Source organism: Penicillium nucicola, assembly GCF_028828085.1.
Source record: "Penicillium nucicola strain IBT 29836 chromosome Unknown utg000010l, whole genome shotgun sequence".
In the NCBI taxonomy this organism is placed as follows: Eukaryota; Fungi; Ascomycota; class Eurotiomycetes; order Eurotiales; family Aspergillaceae; genus Penicillium; species Penicillium nucicola.
The window spans coordinates 2,993,775-3,013,530 of record NW_026643134.1 but is presented as its reverse complement, the minus strand read 5'-3'; the positions used below and the strand labels follow the sequence as shown (position 1 = coordinate 3,013,530).

The following is a 19,756-nucleotide window of genomic DNA, read 5'->3' as shown; positions in this document are numbered from 1 at the left end:
ATTTTCTTTTCAATCATCACTGTCTACACGTGAATCATACAACAGCACACCCCATACGTAGCACACAGCACACAGTATACTTGGGCCAGGTTTCAGTCAAGATAATCGTATTATCTGCGGTCAATAACGAACACAAAGACCAAGGGGACGGAAGCGGAAAAAAAAAGCCATTTAATCTACGCTGAAATCATTATTACATTTTCAAGCATTTACGATGAGATAGATTGAACTCTCAATTTTCTCACTATTTATAAGTGACAGACACAGTACTTCCTTTGTATAGATCTGCCGAAAAGGTACCACAATGCTAGTTAGCTCATAGTGTTAAAGCTCACATAAACTTTCAATAACAGCCCGGGTGGTCTAGTGGTATGATTCGCGCTTAGGGTATTTAAACACCTAAGCTTATATGCGCGAGGTCCCGCGTTCAATCCGCGGCTCGGGCCTGTTTCTTTTTTTGTTCTTTTTACCTCATTTCGAATGAAAATCAATTTATAGCAATCGAAGAGGAAAGAGAGGTTGTTTTTATTATTTTTACTGTAAATGTGAACAGCAGTAAACCGTCATTCATTAGAGCGCCCCAAAAGAAATCCGATCCACCAGTAGATCAGGTAATACCCTCTCAGCCAATAGTGTACAGAGACACTGAATCCATGACCTACATGTATAACATTAACTAGGTGTATGGAAGTGTGGTCATTCGCTCCTGTGTCTATGTCACGATTATCCTCGTGGTATTGAATATCAACGTGCTTTGTTTGGGGCATGATAGATCCATGGTACCTAGGATGTCGGGGTCAGGCGTCGACCGTTTACTGTATGTACATGCACAGGGTTGATATCACGCTTCTTTGGGGGCATGATTGTAGAAAGAGATCCATGATATATGATCTAGATAGTTCATATCTTCGTCAGATATAGCCCCGGGAGCTTTTGTCATACTACACACGAGCAAAGACTCCAACTCGGATGAAGACCGCCTGTTTAACCAATCTCCGAATGCACATGTTTGGGTTCTGGACTTGATCCCACCAGCAGAAATTAAGAAGCCAGTCTACTACTATAGTAATAATTACCACAAAGTCGAAAATAATCTAACTCAGATAACAACATCTAACTACAAGTTAGGTTGGATATCCTTCCCCTGAAGCTTGGAATTTGGGCACCACTTGCATAAGATCTCTCCTAAGATACAGTCATAAGTAGTCAATAGTAAGTGACTATTCCTATACAGCGCATTGGCTTTGTATTCAGTCTGTTTTTGGTTCATCTCATTGTGTAAACGTGTGCTTTATACCTCATCGGCGTATAATATAGACAAGTTGAGATAACTTCTACGAACTTGGTTTAAGTTCAATGAAATTGTCCAATAATGTAGTCCTATTGTACAGTAGCTCTCACAGAAACCAGTCAGATGTAGACTCCACGTTCATCCGGGATATAGGCGTATGAATACTGTACAGTCCACCAAGTCTCTATGGTACACCTGCCAAGACGCTAGTAAGCGATTAGTGTGAGGAAAAGAGAGTGGGCCAGCCACAACGAGCCAATCAGATCGAATGCTCCCAGCCCACCTTCGCTAGAGCACCGGATAATCCATTCTTCCACTTCATCTGGAGTCAACATCGACACTTTCATAGTCAAAAAATGCAAAAAAAGAACAGGCCCGAGCCGCGGATTGAACGCGGGACCTCGCGCATATAAGCTTAGGTGTTTGAATACCCTAAGCGCGAATCATACCACTAGACCACCCGGGCTGTTGTGTGGAAGACGGCTCAAGTTTTGTACTCACATTCCAGGACGCACTTTGGACTCAATTGGAGCGCCAATATGCTGTGATCTGTGCCCTACGTGATGAGCACATCCATAATTTCTGCCAACTTATATACCTGGATCAGTCACTTGCTTTCTGGTCTTTTTAAGAGAGCCCGAGGATATTCTGCGGTACAGAACTGGTGGCTTTGGTTGTTGGTCTTATGAGGATCATATCACACTTAACACATTAGTTCATGGCAGGGTTTCTTGAGAGTCAGTAGTATTTGATAGAGCTACTCCCATAGATATTCCAAGTACTGTGAGACGAAAATTCTCTGTGCTAGCCGTCAAATACTATGAATGGAAAAAGGGAGGGAAGTGCCTCGGTTGTATGATCGAAAACATGATTGCTAGGTTAGGTGACGACCCTTTTGGGCTCAGGGACTTCACTGCCAGAAGCCTGGGTTGAACTTTTCAGTGTTCTTTTGGCTGGGAGCTTACAGCGAGTTTTAACTCTTTCGTATTGGTTATACATGGTCTATTGATCGCTTATCTGGGATTTCAACAGTTTGCCTTACTTATACAGCTGAAACAACCCCGAGTTTACACAAGTGGCTGGCAGATATATGTCAGTGGAGTGTGCGATAAACTGGATTAGATATCTTCACCCAACACACACCTCTCGCCTCATAGTGAACCCAATGTGTCTAGCTACCATGGTTTCTCTTCGACCAGGTCTCGGTATATTACGGACAATACCTGTGTGAACAATTTTCCATCTATAGGCAATGGGTTTGTCCATTCCGTAGATACCTGCAAAAATCGCTTCCAACAGGACACTATTATGGGCTATACCCAAAAAAATACGATAAGAAGATGTAAATCATTCCTCTAGATAGATTCCGAGTAATTGCTAGGTCTTTTTTTACCTTGAAGGGCAAAACTATGCAGATTGCCCTCTAGGATAAATGGATTAAAGTATGCTGGCTTGTTATGGCTAACATTGATCAAAATTTCAATAACAGCCCGGGTGGTCTAGTGGTATGATTCGCGCTTAGGGTATTCAAACACCTAAGCTTATATGCGCGAGGTCCCGCGTTCAATCCGCGGCTCGGGCCTGTTCTTTTTTTGTCAAATTTCTTTTTTCTCGGGAACATTCTTTGCCCCAGACTCAGACAGCAGGTTAGATCTATTTTTTTGTGGTAGTTCATTCCAATCAAACTCGTCCATGTGTGCGGAGACAGCAATAAAGTTAACATGAATGGAGCTCAGCACGCAATCTAGCTTCATTATTTCATATGGCTAATGTGCCCGGCAGTAGAAAACGCGGGGCGTCACATCTCTTAGCCTTCTGTAAGTAAGCAATGCTTATATTCGCCATTTATTTGTTCTCTTGGTCAGTCACTCCCCCACGCTATGTAAATCAACATACACTTCCAACCAAATCAAGATAAAAAACGACCGATAAATCATAGTAAAGTTGGCCATACTGGAGCTACGGAGATGCAGTAGGCGACACCAAGCCTTTGTGCCCCTCCCAAACATCTATACTAGGTCAATGAACAAGTCAACGCAAGAACCCCCTTTGATTGATCCGATTGAATCATGATTATTACAACAACAGCGGTGTATGAGCCAACAACACAAGTCTGAGTCATTGTTATGTGGTTTCTCTGACTAAGGTAAAATGCATAGTATTTGACATTTAACAGGGAATACTGTATAGATTGCAGCGTGCTCCCTTATTGGTGAGAAAGCTGGAGCGAAGCTTTCATCGACTCGTTAATCGGTTGGGCATACAGGGATTGCAGATTCGAACCCTATCTCCTTTAACTGCCTAAACTCGAAAGCGAAACGTAACCCCACACCCCAGAAGGTGGCACCCAGAAGGTGACCCCCAGAAGTCGGCGAAATCGAAGAGTCACAGGAATCCAGTGTAGGGAGCAGACAACTCGCGTAGAGAAATTCTGTCATACAGTCGGGGGAATGCGGGGAGAACCATACATCATTCCCCTTAGGGCAACCGTACGCGTTCAAACAGAACACGAACTTCTAGAATGAATTGTCCCTGGATTACATCGACTACGGGCGATCATTGTGCGGCGACTCTGCCAATTAGGGCTCAGGACGCAGCACCGGTGGCCGGCCCGGTCTCGGGTATGATTGGCTCGGTTCGCCGATGTGCTGGTCTTGCGCGGGCGATCTATAAATGTTGAAGTGCTCGATAAGATGTTGGCATTACATTATACGGGGGGTTATATCTGAGGGGCTTGGTTTCCTCAACTATTTCACCCTCTCCCTCTCATCTTCCTCGTTATTCCCTCCTTTTTCACCAGCGTTGATCCCTCAATCTCTCCATTGATCCACAGTAAGTCTCACAATCTGGTCTGCCCCGCGATGTCCTTTCTAATGGAGATAGTATCTTTCAAGCATATACATACTGCGCAACGATTGTTCTGTCTCTACATCACGAATCCAGACTGCCAGACGGTCACGAATAGCATGATAGCGTTGTCTTGAACGCATTATATCCACCATGACGCAGAACCTCCAACACCAAGACCAGGCATTGCCATTTGGCATCCACCGCACTCGAAGCCGCATGGCCGAGCTTCTGGCGGCCGATGTGCTCGTTGCTGCAGGCTCAGCAACGCTGATTACCCCGGCGGTGATGATCTTTGACAGGTAAATCTCCCGAACTATACGCATCACGTCCAGTCACTCACATGTCCAGACTCGTCGTCGAGAAATCATTCCACAACCAGCCACTCTTTCCAGCATTCCGTCGACACCTCTGGTTCTCTATTACACAGCCCGCAACCTTCTTAACATCTCGCCCCAGTCTCCTCGTCTGGTCTCTCTATACAGCAACGTTCGCAACAGCCAATGCCTCCGAGACTATCTTGGGCAAGTGGTACCCGCATATCGACCACGCCATTGCAGGCATGACAACCTTTGCCTCAACCTTCATAGTCAACTCGTCCGTGGGCATTTGGAAGGACGTGAAATTCGCCCAATTATTCGGCCAACCCAAGACCGCACCTACACCTACACCTACATCAACACCAACACCAACAGCCTCATCCACAACTCAGAAAACCTCCGCCAAACCAAACCCAATCCCCCCAACCGTCCGCTCAATCGGCCGCACCCGCATCCCACTAGCAACATACTCAGCCTTCCTCCTCCGAGATGGGCTCACAATCTTCGGCTCCTTCAGCCTACCAGCCATGGTCTCAGCCTCCATCCCCGACTCAGTCGCCTCCCAAGAATACCTCAAGATCCTGATTGCGCAACTCGCAATCCCAGCCTCAATCCAGCTCATCAGCACACCAATCCACCTCCTTGGCCTAGACCTGTATAACCGCCCACAGGTGATGCCCACAAAAGAACGCGTGAGCCGAGTCAGTCGAGACTGGATTGGTGCGTCATTGCTGCGCATGTGTCGCATTATCCCCGCGTTTGGTATTGGCGGCTTTGTCAATACCGAGGGACGGCTTTATTTGCATGAGAAGGCTGAAGCGGATTGAATTATACAATATACACATATATACAGACAGAATACAATATACCCTTTTTCTTTTTTCTCATCTTCTTCTATTCTGATGTTCTTGTATAGTTCACCGCGAGTTTATGTGCTTATGCCCCTCATGTCTCACCGGCCCGGTTGTTCGCGCATGGCATCGGATCGGCCTGCCGGTTTTTTTGGGGGGGCTTTCGACTTTTTTTCCCTCTTAATTTCTGGGGGATTTTTTTTTTCTCGCTTGGATCTGGTGTCATGACGTTATCAGGGCTAGATGTCTCCGTTTACGGAGATCATGTTGTTCTTGCATGGCACATGCCGATTTCCAATGCCTATCGAGATCCCGACTAGATCACCATCCCGACTGGACTAGTGTCAGTTCGGGTTCTGGGCCCTACAGTATTTCTTGCAGATGTGTTAATCAAATAATTAATATGCGCTATGTACTGTATTTGTATATATATAGGTGGTTGACATGGGCTCGTGACATCGTGCTCTCGTGCTCTTCGCGAAGAGATATTATATACATACTGCAGACCCGGTCTGGCTCGGAAGGAGACCAGGGCTCTGGCTGGGCTAGAGCCACGTCACTCCATCTCGGTCTTTTCTGTTTCTATTCTGAAAGATCAAGCGGTGGCCAGGTTCAGGGCGGGGTGTTTCACGCCCGCTTCATGTTGACTCGTCGGTGTGGATTCCAACGGTGGAGACGGGGCGGATCGACAAGTAATCGCCAGGGTCGGATTTTGCCCGAAAGACGCCCGAATTCGTGGGCGGACAGTGGTATTGTGGTGTCGATCATCTCGCTAAGAGTGATGGTTCTGCAAGACGCAGGAAGAGAGAGAGGGAGTAAAAGGCGTCCGCCCTTGGTGGACATGGTAGATGGTCAAATCGAAAACATCTTTCAAATCATCGGATGTCGGTCTCCATAGCATCAGTTCCAGACGTATGTCCCTTCCAACCTGAACTTGTAGCCATAGAATCCGTAGCTAGCGAGTCTGCATGTTGAAAATCGCCCAGGGCGCGACTCGGGTCGACAAAAGAAGGGTAGTTACCAGCACCATTCAGCGACGAAGACCGCCACATATGCTGGTGGGCAATGTTGACCAGTTTACCCAAAACAGCAATCTCAAGCTTCAGCTTGATACTGTACAGCGTAGCCTTGAGAGTCGTCTGGTAGATATAGAAGTTCATAAACTCAATCGCCATCAGTGCGATATCCATCAGGATACAAGAGACATTAACCGCAAGCAGCTGCATGATGGTCTTGCGACTGATATGATCCTGGTTCATGCGCAACATGCGATTCGTCTCCCACATGTACATAGCGGAGATAATCACCTCCTGCACGCAGAAGCCCGTCAACTGCAATTTCTCCATCACATCATAGCCATCGACAGAAGTGCGCGAATTGGAAAAGTTGGCCGCGAAAGTAAGCACCGTCGTCGGCACATGCAGCAAGAAAATATTGGTGATGATCATCCACTTCACCCAGCGCAGGACGCGCGTATTCTGGATGACCAGATGCAGTCGCGAATACAGCACAAAGGACTGGCCGGTGACCATCGTCCACCAGCCGACCGTCAAGAGCGTGATAGGCAGCCACGTCGCCGTGGTGAGACCGAAAAATTTGATCAAGTAGCCGACCGAGTACGGCAGGATGCCTACGCTGGCGACTAGCATGCTCCAGAAGTAGGGACCTTCATAGCGTTTGAAGGTCAGGAAGATCAGGACAATCAACTCGATGACATTGTACCAGGCGACGCCAACAAAGGTTGCGATGGTGATGCGGACGCCGATACTGTTGCCGGTGTAGCTGCCTGTAATCCAGTTGCCTGGACTGGAGTCACTGCTGGAGGACATGACATATCCCACGGTGCAGACACATACAGTAAACCGATAATGGTACTGAATATGACAATAATGATATATGAAGATCCAGATTTTCGAGAAAGACACACATGCGCCTTTTTTTTTTCGGCGCGGGGTTTTCCCCTGTAATAATTGGAGGCTGGTTTTCTGCGCCCCAAGGGATGCCAAGTGGACCAAGTGCAATAGTTATTAGTTTAGTTGTTTGCTCTCGTTCAATCGGAGTGTGTGAGTCGTTCCTGGGACCCACTTGCCGTCTTGATGTCATGTCTGGTCATTTGGCTGTTCAACTCTCAGGGGTTAAGCTTATGGAGATCGAGATCGATCTGATAACTATAAACAGAGGCTCTGTTTGGGTTATGTTCGAAGCACACCCTGTAATAACGTTAGTGGATGTAGAACGTTAATGTGAGGATTAGCGCATTTTCAGTATTAGATTTTATTTCATATTATCTCATACTGTATTTCACCTAGAAGATGCATCGAATTTCTAGCATTTCAATAAAACAGATCAATCATCAATCCTCGCCTAGCAGCCCGCAATGAAATTGATTTGTGCCAAGGGTGTAGGGTCAATATGTACCCAGGGTACCTGAGTTTCCTAGGGATTCCCTACTTAAAGCATGTACCTTGGGTGTCCAAGATAAATGCGATGAAACTGCATGTAAAATGAAATGGCTTTCTTGGTTCTAAATCCAGCACTAATGCTATGTATCGATTATTCTATAGAGAGGTATTATATAGCGAGGGGTGGGTTTTTATCAATTTGGGGTGTATTTTTCACAACACCCTTCCGTGATCATAAAAGCTTCTTGGTCTTCACGGCCCCATCTCCCTTTTCCTTCATAGTCTTGATAATCTCATCCAGGGTTTTCGGAGATGTGATTTCGTAGACATCGAGACCAACGCAATACCAGAAGTAGAACTTTCCGCCGGCTTCAAAAAGGTAGGCATGCTCGGTGCAATGTCACATAATCGGACGGCCTCTCCCAAGATTCATCTGTTCACATATATCTTGTCCGAAACTATCCTCTGCCTCCCAGTCATCTTCGTACTCGAGGTCCTCGGGCTTTGATCCCCACCCGAACGGCGGGTCATCCTATGATCTGCATTAGCGTTGAATACAATATTTCAACAGCGACAGGCTTACTATGGCTGCCACGAGGCTGAGGTAAATCAATAGATTGGATTTATGGAGTATCGTAAACGAGTTGTGATGAGTAAATAATCATTTCACAGCTTATGGTAGAAAGCGGTTCCTGTCACGGGAATTTGAGTGGCCACCGATGACGATGCCCTAAAAATTTTCAGGGTGATATCATGTCTGTATGTCATTTGGCTGTTGGAAGGTTAAGTATCCAGGGGCTAAGCCTGTTCAGATCGAGATCGATCTGATGACTATGAACAGAGTCTTTTAGAGATACTGCTTGATTGAGCTTAATATAGCACTGCCTGGACTGCAATGGTTGAAATGCTCAAATGGCCCCTATTTGCTCTGCTCTGCTATTGGCTTTGATTCTGACATACACGCACTAAATGGAGATATGACATCAGACTAGTACTAATACACCAAGAGGCGACACTATACTGCGTGCAGGATAGTAGATTGCAAGAATCCCTGAGCCCCTAAAGCGCTGGAGTGTCTCCGAAAACACTGTTCATCATCCTATAGTTCATCAGAATAGATCCACTTCATCATGACCGGTCAAACTCACGTGGCAGGATAACGCGCTCCAGGAATCTCCGTTCGGTCAATCAAATCTCGAATCTCCTGTAGCTCCTTCTCCGACAAATCTAGAGAAACAGCACGGGTATTCTCGTCAAGGTTTTTGGTCGACTTGGTTCCAGGAATTGGAATAATATCAGAGCCCTGAGCAAGAAGCCATGCAATAGCCACCTGAGCGGAAGTGCTTCCATGATTACTAGCAATAGCCTTGAGTCCCTGCACTAGTTCCAAGATCTTCGGGAAGTTCTCCTCGCTGTACTTGGGAAGCATGCGACGGAAGTCAGTTTCGGGGATATCGGAGAGCGATTGGATCTGTCCGGTCAGAATACCGCGACCCACGGGACTATAGGCGATGACCGCGATACCAAGTTCGCGGCAGGTGTTCAGGATATCTGTGGTTGATGACTCGATATCCAATGCAAACGGACTGTATTCCACCTGATACGCAGTGATCGGATGGATGGCATGTGCACGACGAATAGTTGAAGCAGAGCATTCAGATAGTCCGAGATATTTGATTTTGCCTTGGCTAGAAGGGTGTCAGTCGAATTTCTGATCGTGATTAATAGTATTGATACTGCGACATACTCTTTCAACTCAACCATAGCCTCGACAGTCTTCTCAATAGGCGTCACGTCATCAACGCGGTGACAATAGTAAAGGTCAATGGATTCAACACCAAGTCTGTTCAAGCTCTTCTCACAGGCAGCCTTGACATACTCCGGATCGGAACGGATCAACAGCTCCGTTGCGCTGAAACGCAGAGCGAACTTGGTCGCCAGGAAGATATCGTCGCGATTACCCGACTTTCTAATCCATGCGCCGACAGCATCTTCGCTGCCAAAGTATGCATCGGCGGTATCCCAGAATCTGGCACCGATTGCATGGGCGTGTTCAAGAAATGCGACCTTTTCCTCGAGTGTACCGGCGGGTCCGTAAATATCACCGAGACTCATGAGTCCCAGACCAATTGCTGGGACTTGAGGGCCGTTGCGGCCGAGGGATCGAGTGGGAAGAGACATGTTTGAATAGGCGGTAACTTAGTTGCAGGACAATGTTTGCTTGTGATGAAGATGAAGATCAAGTACTGAGGGATCAGTCCTTATATAGCAACTCACGGATAGACTCATTCCTCTTAACTCCGATCTTCCAAATGATTCATCCGGTGTTCATGCGATGCTCGAAAGGAATAGAAAACAAGTCTGAACTACGGAAGATGGATAGAAGGTGGAGACTTATACATCCCTGGCCAATGGAAAGCCCTAAAATGCGAGCTGCCCAATAGCTTCGCCGTTAACGTTAACCCCGATATCCTCGACTTTATTGCCGAGAACATCAGGACTCCCTGTATCCAGACATGTACACAGAAACCCCACTGACTCGTAAGAGAAAGGTCAAGACAGGCTGCAAGACCTGCAAGTAAGCCTCACTCCAACACTCCACATAAGTCGCGCGGGCTAAACGGATCAAGAATACGCCGTGTGAAATGCGATGAAGGCCGACCGGCCTGCCGACGCTGTGTATCAACCAGTCGAGTCTGCGATGGCTATGGAATATGGGGAGGTGGTGGCACTCCTTACACGCAGCCACAGACCAACCGGGCTCTTTCGGTCTACTGCACCCCAGTGCCGATTGGCAGTCTCAGCGACGAAGAGAATGTCTGTTTTGACTGGCTGATCAAACGAACGGCCAAGAAGTTCACTGGTCTCTTTGCTTCGGACTTTTGGGAAACACTGATATTCCAAGCTAGTGCGCAGGAACCCGCTGTGCGCCATGCTGTCATTGCCCTGTCGTCTGCTCATCGGTTCGCGCAGTATGACGAGGAGGGGCTTCTTGTAAACAAGCTCAAGGAAGAGCGGTTCACGCTGCAGCAGTACAATAAGGCGATTCAGTACCTGCGCAGTAACAATGTCGATGACAGCCATTCGCTCCGCGTGGCGCTGATCACTTGTATGCTGTTCGTCACGCTGGAATACCTCCGAGGCCAATATCAGGTGGGAAGTGCACATCTCCGATATGGCATGAAGCTGCTTTCCGATGTCTCTGGATCGGGTCCACGATCTACGATGGCTCCAACCTTCCTCTGCACAGAGGGAGATTTCGCGTACAACGCCTTGATCGACGCCTACTCCCGATTAGCCATCCAATCAGCCATGTTCGGCCACGTCCCTTCATATATGTGTGTTGTAACGCAAGATCCTCAGACGACGACAATCCCCTACATATTCAGCTCTCTCATACAAGCGAGACGCACCCTGGACGATCTCTTAAATAGAGTCCACTGCCTCAAAAGATACCATCACGACCTCCAAACACCAGACTCACCAACCGAAACGAAAGAAACAGTCAAAATACAAACCCAAATCTTAACCGACCTAACTCTCTGGCGCAAAGCATATACATCAACTCTATCCCGTCTAGACAACACAAAAGCCAGCGCGAAAGACAAAACCGGCTATCTCCTCCTACGAGTCTACCACGAAATGGCAACAATAATGGCCTCAGTAAGCCTAACACCAGAACCCGAAGCCGAAACAATCTACGACTCCTACACAGAACACTTCATAACAATACTAGCCTGCTTCCTCGACCTCTGGAAAACATGGACAACAAGTAATATCCACGAAACGCACCTCTCGGCCCTAATCGCGCATTCCGACGACCTAAAAACCCTCTTCAAAGACTTCACCCTAACCCCCAACAACATGCACACCATGATCGAAACCTCCCTACTAGAAATCCTCGAAGGAACAAAAGACATATCGCTCCTTCTCCAAACCCCGGACTGCGGCGGCTCCAGCTTCACCGTTGAAACAGGCTACATTCCGCCTGTATATTACACAGCGTTGAAGTGCCGCGTGCCGCGAATTCGGCGGCAGGCTGTGCGGACGCTGCGTGCGGCGCCGCATCGGGAGGGGGTTTGGAATGGGCTTCTTCTGGCGGATGTGCTTGAAGAGATCATTGCTGTTGAGGAGGGGGGTTTGTATGCTGATGATGGGAGGGTTGACCGTGTGGGTGGGGGGTTTCTTCCTAGGCCTGATGATTTGTGTTTGCCCAAGGTGCCGGGTGCGATGAGAGTTTCTGATGTTAGGGTTATTTTGCCGGATGATGTTTCTGGGGAGACGTTTGTTAGTTATCGGAGGAGGGGGGTTGGATGGGGAGTGGGTTTGTTGTAGGAAGAAGATTGGGGATAAATCATAGAGAGATCGTATGGCATGTTGATGTTGATGTTAATATTGCTGTTAATATTATTGCTTGATCTATCGGGACAGGACATCTTTCTTCTCTTTAGTCTTGATTATACTCATTTATTGTACAATTTTGGTATCACGACCTGGTGAGGACATGAGATTCGTTAATTCGTAACATGCTTCCAAATCCACAACGCCCAGAAATCTTCATCTTGTGTTTTTCTTCGCCAAATTCAATATGCGCAGCTTTTCGCCTGTAGCGCATCACTTGCCGCCTCCCTTTTGGCTTCGCAAGAATGCTGCAACCTGTTCATGCCGAGTGACAAAGAACATTCGTTTCTTTTCAGACTTCCAAACTAACACGCCAATTTCCGCGGCATACTGACAAGGCGCCGAATACTCCGCCAGACTGGTGAAGTCTTTGAAAAGGAAGCCAGCTGTGGCCCGGAGACGATCTCGCTCTAGTTGCCAGAGTCGGATTTGATCTGTGACCGTGGGCGGGAGAACAGATGCCTGGAGCCCCTTGGAATTAGAATTATGCTTGCGTAGCTGTGGGTGGGCGTGCGTTAATAGATAGGATATGATTTGATCGGCGGTGATTCCCATCTCAATGGCTCGGCGGACGGACTGTCTGGTAATTTTTCCTGTAACCAGATTTGGGAAGCGGTATTTGAGATTTGTGAAGAGGGAGATGAGAGAGATTTGGAGGGGCGAGGAGGTGTAGGCATAGAGTCGGTAGTTAGTCTCGATGATGATAAATCCTGAGCCCGAGCCACCTGACTGACCAGCCGGTCCGGTGAGTGATCCAGTAACAGGATTGCTCAGTGCACTGGAGTCAGATGTGAGGGTGGTTGCGAGGCGTGTGGGATAGAAACACGGTGCGTCGGGGTCTTCCTGGTAGACAATACCAAAATCGGCCAGGTCGGTCAGGGTGCGGAGCTGATTTGGGGTCAAGTGCTTCTTCTCATAAGAGGCACCAAGTTCCAAGCTGCTAAGCAGGAATAGGAACGAGAGAACCTCGACACTGTCCATGCCGATGGCCTCGGCGCTTTGGACGTACAGAATCAGGATGTGCCAGACTTGCGTGTTGACATCCTGTAGGACAAATCCGAAACCATCCTTGGTGATGTCGACGCGGCTTCCTCGTATCTCGACCAGATGTCCAGCTTGGAGAAGCTGCTTGACGCCCTTGCTCAGATTGACCATGTCTCGCTGTCCGCCAAATGCACTCGTTCCAACCATGTATCCCATAACACCTTCCCATTGTCGCCGGGCGTACTCGTCTAGATCGGCGATCGAGGTCTGTGTTTCCCCAGGGCCCTGAGAGAAAACACCAAAAGATTGCGAATCCTCCGCGCCCATGAGAGCTTGTCGGAGCGAAGAAGCGAATGGATCGGTGAGCATGTAAGCTCGGACATTATCGCCAGTGCGCGTCGTAGAAAGAATATGCAGTCGACCTAAGATTGACAGCGCATTATCCCGCTGTCTTGAGAAATCGTCAGTGTCTGGAGCCCACTTCGTCGGATAAGGCGCTCACTTCTTGCTCTCTGTGTTGACCCAGATTTCCAAATCGGCAGTCGGAAGAGGGTCTTTCAAATATAGGAGTGCCATCACAAAGCATTTTGCTACATGAACATTAGTGTATCATTCGCAATCACGTTAATGAGCTCATACCCAGATCTGGCAGCATGCGCCGAAATATCGCGAGAGCTGTGGATGGCTGCTTGTACAACTTATAGAATGTCGTCCCGGAGAGACCCTCCAGGTACTCAAGGGGACGGGATGTCGCGCTGGCCATGATGAGAGACACCTGAAGTAACGAAAGACAGAAAACAGCTGTGGAGGAAATGACGCTAGTACGGTGACCGAAGCGGCCACAAATGGCAGTTCCGGGGATGATAGTAGAATGTCGCTCTTGTCTTTTCCCTAAACCTTTGCAAAATGGCTTCTTTGAAATTTGTTCGCTCAGTAAGCTTGTCCATTTTCTGAAAAGTCTTTTGACTTGGGAGGATTTGTTACTAACTCACTTTACTCTCCTCTTAGGTCTGGGAGTCCTTTCGGGCTACTTCGGGCCTGGAGCCTCGGTACGTGGATATGCGTCAATAATGAGAACAGAAACCTATGATTTATGCTAATGCTTGCTTGAAGTCTCCTCAACAATGTGAGTAGAGTTGGCTTTCATGTGACCGCATACAACTAATCAATGATTGGATATAGCTCCGTGTCACTGCTGCCCGTCCTGGAATTGTCAACTTTGAGCTCGATATCCAGAAAGAGCATACCGTAAGTTCATAAAGACAAATCCTACAGATTGAGCTATACAAGAAGCTGGGGCCGCGTTTGATCAATCCGATGCTATATTTGACCCGTATCTAATATCTATATCCCATAGAACCGCCTGAACATTCTCCATGGAGGCACAATTGCTAGCATGGGTATCTTCATCCTAATAAGTTTCACGATCATTCTGATTAAATGCTTACTTGTACAACAGTGGACCTTGGTGGTTCGTTGGCCGTGGCTTCCCGTGGCCTGTTTTCGACTGGAGTATCTACCGATCTGAACGGTGAGTGTATAAAACCAAAGTCATATATTGAACTACTACCTAATGCAAACATTACTTCAGTGACATATCTCAACTCGGGTGGTAAGGTCGGTGACAAGATATTTGCAGTATGTCTATCCTCAATTCCTCTCAGTCTCTACAGTGCTAATGACCGAGATTAGGAGGTGACCTGTGACAAGTGTATGTATCTTGTTTCTAGAATTCTTTGGTTTGGTCAAAGACTTAACCCTGACTGAAATATTCGATGCAGTTGGCAAGACGCTTGCCTTCACCAATATTAAATTCACCAACCTGAACGGACACATTGTTGCTCGTGGAAGTCACACCAAGTATGCATCCACTGCTCTGATGTCATAACTCAACTGCTAACGCTTTTAGATATGTGACACTGGCATGGAAGGACCCCTTGAACATTGTCGAGGAGATGAACAACACCAAGGAATAGACGAATACACAATCACGATGGGACATTCTGCCATGCAGAGACTTGCCCATAGTGCATCTATTTTATACCTCTTTTAGATAGCAAATGACCCAGTTATTGCACAGCTCCTGCTGGCCAATTTCGCCTTTTACGCGTTGACTGCATCGAGATCACAATTCCAAAATTCGGGAAAGAAGAATGCGGTCATTAAATTTGCAAAATCTAGATCATACAAAGTCCTCATCCGCATGGTCGTCTTCAACACCCATAGCCTCATCTTCATCCAAAAGGCCTTCCTCGCCCTCAGGCACTGTATCCATAGTGATATCACCGTCACCCATGGCCTTCACCTTAGCCTGAGTCATTTCGAACACATACTGACCAAGATGCTCAACGTTTTCCATCGGAGTACCTTCAACAGAGGTATCAGCAGCCCGGGTGGTTGGGAACATCTCACCAGGTGCCAGCATGAGCTTATCAGGACGCTGTAGAAGAAGATCAAAGGCTGGTTTGAGCTCATAGCAAGACTCAAACACCTCTCGGCGGCCGAGGATGTAAAGACCCAAACGAGCACGGGATAGGGCGACAGTCAGACGACGCACATCGCGCAGGTATCCAACACTGCGGGTACGAGTGAGAGAGAGGATGACGTCTAGAATATAAGTTAGGATGACTGTCTGTGGCACATACCGGCAAGGGAAACTTACAATCATTCTGCTCTCCTTGGTACCGATCTACCGTGGTAACAATCCTGGGCATTCCAAACATGGGATTCTTGCCGCAGCGGTGACTCAAAACATCACGGATCAGAGCGGTCTGCCCAGCATACGTCGCCAAGATCGAGATCTTGGAAGCAGGGTAGCCAAGCAGGCGCATGTACTGATACAAGGCCACGGCGTACTCCGCTTCACCGAGGTTCTGGATGAAATGAGGAGTTGGCTCACGCTCTCCAGATCCTTGATAGTCGGGGACATTGATGAATTGGTAGTCGAACTGGAAACCAGCATTCGCCTGCTGATACTCACCAGCCTCGACAACTGGGAGATCACCAAGTTCCTTATACCGCCAGCGGAAGAGCTCTGCAATACTCGATCGTGCACGGCCTTGCTTGTCGAGATTGATGACAGGCACGCCCAGGCGGGCCAGTCGCAAGAAGAGACTCTGCTCAAAGTGGGCGTATTGACGGAATGCCATATTCTGGATGACGGGGGAGTTCTGATAATGATCACCGCAGAGAACAACACGCTTAAGGGGAAGTTCGCCGTTCTTCATATTCTGCAGAGCGTTGGGGATGAAACTTTCGACTTCAGTAATCTGCGCGGCTTCTTCCATAACCACGTTGTCATAATGGAAGCCTAGATCGGCGATTTCTTGCCGACGCATGGCTGCATGTGTGGAAGTCATTGCAACAACGCGAGCCTCCTTGATCAATAGATAGTTTGCCTTGTCGCGAGGTTGTCTCAAAATCTCAAATGGTCGGATATCCTCTAGCTCGGAGAAGATCCGAGCAATGTGACGTTGACAACCCGAAGCAGTGTCAACGATCGCTTCCTTCGCAGCTCCTGCTTCAAAGAGAGGCTGGGGAGCATTTGCAAAGTATGACTGGAATGGGAATGAGGCAACAATGTCCTCGGTCGATACCTCTTCAGAGTTGGCTCGATCCCAGAACTTGGCCCACGTTGGTTGAATGTAGACTGTGTTGAAATATCCTGCAGTCTCACAAGAGTTCCCATGAGCACCCTCAACCCCAAGCGATGCAGCCAAGCGCATCACTTCTGAAAGATAATAATTGCGGTTGTCAAGGAAAGATTCAACACGTCCATGTTTGCTGTAGTTGGACTCGGTGTCTAGCTCTTCCTCGCCGTGGCCCAGACGCAACAAATGGCGCTCATCAATGTCAAGAGCGACAATCTTCTGGAAGAGCTGATTGAGAGCCTGGTTGCTATGCGCGATGAGCAATGTTCGCTCATTGGGGAAATTCTGGTAAATATTGTTGATGATTTGTGTCGTAACATCAGTCTTTCCAGTACCAGGAGGACCCACGATCACGGTCAATCCCGGCTGAGTTCCAGATGCAATCGCTTCAACTTGAGCAGGAGTAAATCGCACTTGGTTCAGCTTAGGTGCATCCACAGGGTAAGGACCAGGGTTGGGCGGCTTGTATGTAGAAACGCGCATAGCACTGGGAGCCAATTCTGCCTCCTGGGCTTGCTCGCGGCGTCGCTTTTTGGGTGCGGGGGGTTCCGCCGCTGGCTGCTGATCAACATACTCAAGAACGTATGGTGGGCCGAAGCTCGAGTTCTCAGCGGCCGAGGGTTCAATTCCGGGGAAGCTTTCAACCAGATGACTCCAGTCTAAGAGAGTATCTCGGAAGTCCACAGTCTGGAGTTTGTTTGGAAGCTGCGTGTACTTCGCACCAGCCGGGTCGCCATAGCCCAAGAAGATGTCCTGGAGCCAAGAGGGAAGTGTCATATCAGACACAATAAGTTTTTGCATTGTTTGAAGAATTGACTTGAAGTTATTCTCTCTGCCCTTTCTCCGGGCAACCACGTTGATCATAGGGTAAATATCAGGTTTGCCGTGGGCTTGTTGATCCTTGTCAGCCTTGAATGCAGCAGCATCCAAGTGAACAATCAGTTTCCTGATACGGGGTCGAGATTGGTGACCATTGGGCTGACCAGATTGCTGACGCAGTGCGCGGCCTTGTTCGTCGAGCACTTGAACAATTTCGGCCGTTCTTAAATGGATCATCCGAGGGGTATCAGATCCATTCTCTTCGAGTCGAGTAGGGCTGTTCTGAACGGCTAACAGGTACACAACATCGTCGGGACGAAGTGAGTCCCATTCTTTCCTCACGCTGTCTGCAAGTCTTCCTACCTCAATAGCAATCTCTGCACGAACAAACGCCGGGTTTGTTGCGCCAACTTTTGGAGGTGCGACGTCAATAATAGCAGGCTTGGAGATTGGGATAGCCATTCGAGAAAAGCCCTCAAAGTTCAAGGTTCCATCACGGGATGCCTTTGGCTGCATACGTTTAACCACAGACTCCATGTCTTTGCGAATTTGGAAAAATGCTTCCGAGCGGTACAGCAAGAACGAGCGCCATAGGAAGTCTCCCAGACTCAGGTACTGAAGGTTCAACTTTGGAATAGCCAAAGGCCTTGATCCATCGTAGGTCTCATTCCTCAACAGTGCCGGATCGTATAGATTTTCCTCCGTAGGCAGTGGGCTCATCTTTTCGACTGCCTCCTGGAATGGTAATTTACGCTCATAGTAAGAGCCCAATACTTCCAGGTAGAAATGACGGTCTGGGTTGATATTCGCGGATTTTGGATAGCTTGTGCGGAATCCAAGGTGATTGCACAGACTCTGGAGTTCTGCTTCATCCAGAGACGAGAGCTGTCCCTCCAAGTCAGAGCGCTGCTCGATTGATCCGAGGTTGGAAAGTGCTAGAATAGTGAGTTTGTCTTTGAAGAACTTCATAGAGGTCCTTTGCAATTGTGCTAATTCCTGGCAATGCAAATCGTAAACTCCCCGCGGAGAGAGGGCCTCGCCAGAGTAATCGTCAATCGCAAATTCGACAAAGTGCTTCAGAAGGCTATGGAAATCGCGGAAGAGAGCGTTTTCAGGTGCGCGGTATAGTTGAGAAAGGCGAATGGTCGACAAAAGATTGAGATCCTTCAAGAGTGTATTCGCATATCGCCGTGTGGGAAGCTGACTTTCAAGGTCGACTAAGAGCTCAAGAAAGCGTTCGCAGTACAAGAGATTCTCGGTCTGTTCCTTTTCAGGACCATTCAACCTTTGTAAGAAATCTAGAAGCATGGTGTACAGCCATGAGCGCTCAAAGCGCATCTTAGCTTTGGTAGCTTCATCTCCAGCGTCGTAGCGCTTCCCGGAGGCCCTCCATGCCTTTTTCAAGGTAGGTGCCTTGGCGATGATGCGGTCTCTTGTCTCATCGCTAGCCAAATTGTGCCAGATCGCGATAGAAACCAGAGGAGCACATTCTTTCCTAATAAGGACATTCTCGAGGGACTGGAAAGCACTGATAACAAAAGATATGATGGCGAGTCTAGAGCGAGTCGGAAGAGAGTGATCAATGCTCATTGACAGGATTCGGTGGAAAAGATTCGAGAAATCGTCGGCACGGTCGGAGAAGATATCTGCACTGGTTAGCTGTGCTGGAAGACTTGACTGTAGTCGCATTGACTCACCCCATATTGGCAAATGCTCGCGATGCTTGACACTGACAATCAAGGCGATCAATAGGACATGGTGATTCGAAGCATCCTCAGTGTAGGTCGGCCACAAGTACCTAGCAACCAGCCAGTTAGTAACCCTGCGGCATTCACGAGATCAAATGGGAATCGTACTTCTCAAGAACATTCAGATTTTCCAGAATCAAGAGCGTGCGACTGTTGAAGCCCTCTGCCTCCAAAGGATCGTACAATTGCTTCTTGATGACATCTGGTTTGGCCTTGCGGACTTTCACGTTGGACCAGTGGGCCTTGGCCAGCTGTACCCACGGGCTATCGTCGCGGAAGTCCACCACTGTTGGCCTGGTATCGAGACTCTGCGCCATCGCAGAAGTCAATAGTCCCCTGACCTGGTTGATTGGGGTTATTTAGGTGACGTGGGGTGGATTGGCGCACGTCGGGAACATCAGAGTTGAAGCTGGGGGAGCTTTTTCGAAAAGTCTTGGCTTTGG

The 19,756-nt window shown here is 48.1% G+C and overlaps 7 protein-coding genes across 7 annotated transcripts; 3 read left to right on the top strand and 4 right to left on the bottom strand.

Moving 5' to 3' along the window:
* Positions 1-4,291: 4,291 nt before the first annotated feature.
* N7511_009692 (uncharacterized protein) lies at positions 4,292-5,285 on the top strand (the record flags this gene model as incomplete). The annotated part of the gene is made up of 2 exons (XM_057132069.1): positions 4,292-4,440; positions 4,490-5,285. 2 exons carry the CDS (start codon positions 4,292-4,294, stop codon positions 5,283-5,285), a joined length of 945 nt encoding a protein of 314 aa, XP_056980057.1.
* Positions 5,286-6,184: 899 nt separating this feature from the next.
* Positions 6,185-7,138, bottom strand: N7511_009691 (uncharacterized protein; the record flags this gene model as incomplete). Its single annotated transcript, XM_057132068.1, has 1 exon — positions 6,185-7,138. The coding sequence occupies one exon, from the start codon at positions 7,136-7,138 to the stop codon at positions 6,185-6,187; it is 954 nt and encodes a 317-aa protein (XP_056980056.1).
* A 1,717-nt stretch (positions 7,139-8,855) lies between these two features.
* On the bottom strand, positions 8,856-9,892 carry N7511_009690 (uncharacterized protein; the record flags this gene model as incomplete). Its single annotated transcript, XM_057132067.1, has 2 exons — positions 8,856-9,399; positions 9,459-9,892. 2 exons carry the CDS (start codon positions 9,890-9,892, stop codon positions 8,856-8,858), a joined length of 978 nt encoding a protein of 325 aa, XP_056980055.1.
* Positions 9,893-10,227: 335 nt separating this feature from the next.
* Positions 10,228-12,046, top strand: N7511_009689 (Zn(II)2Cys6 transcription factor; the record flags this gene model as incomplete). Its single annotated transcript, XM_057132066.1, has 2 exons — positions 10,228-10,289; positions 10,342-12,046. The coding sequence occupies 2 exons, from the start codon at positions 10,228-10,230 to the stop codon at positions 12,044-12,046; spliced, it is 1,767 nt and encodes a 588-aa protein (XP_056980054.1).
* A 279-nt stretch (positions 12,047-12,325) lies between these two features.
* N7511_009688 (TFIIH/NER complex subunit TFB2) lies at positions 12,326-13,859 on the bottom strand (the record flags this gene model as incomplete). Its single annotated transcript, XM_057132065.1, has 3 exons — positions 12,326-13,547; positions 13,599-13,686; positions 13,736-13,859. The coding sequence occupies 3 exons, from the start codon at positions 13,857-13,859 to the stop codon at positions 12,326-12,328; spliced, it is 1,434 nt and encodes a 477-aa protein (XP_056980053.1).
* Positions 13,860-14,002: 143 nt separating this feature from the next.
* On the top strand, positions 14,003-15,072 carry N7511_009687 (PaaI family thioesterase; the record flags this gene model as incomplete). Its single annotated transcript, XM_057132064.1, has 10 exons — positions 14,003-14,029; positions 14,105-14,145; positions 14,210-14,222; positions 14,279-14,344; positions 14,454-14,496; positions 14,556-14,627; positions 14,688-14,734; positions 14,789-14,807; positions 14,878-14,956; positions 15,006-15,072. The coding sequence occupies 10 exons, from the start codon at positions 14,003-14,005 to the stop codon at positions 15,070-15,072; spliced, it is 474 nt and encodes a 157-aa protein (XP_056980052.1).
* A 206-nt stretch (positions 15,073-15,278) lies between these two features.
* On the bottom strand, positions 15,279-19,630 carry N7511_009686 (RNA helicase aquarius; the record flags this gene model as incomplete). Its single annotated transcript, XM_057132063.1, has 4 exons — positions 15,279-15,703; positions 15,759-19,211; positions 19,263-19,363; positions 19,422-19,630. The coding sequence occupies 4 exons, from the start codon at positions 19,628-19,630 to the stop codon at positions 15,279-15,281; spliced, it is 4,188 nt and encodes a 1,395-aa protein (XP_056980051.1).
* Between the last annotated feature and the right edge of the window lie 126 nt (positions 19,631-19,756).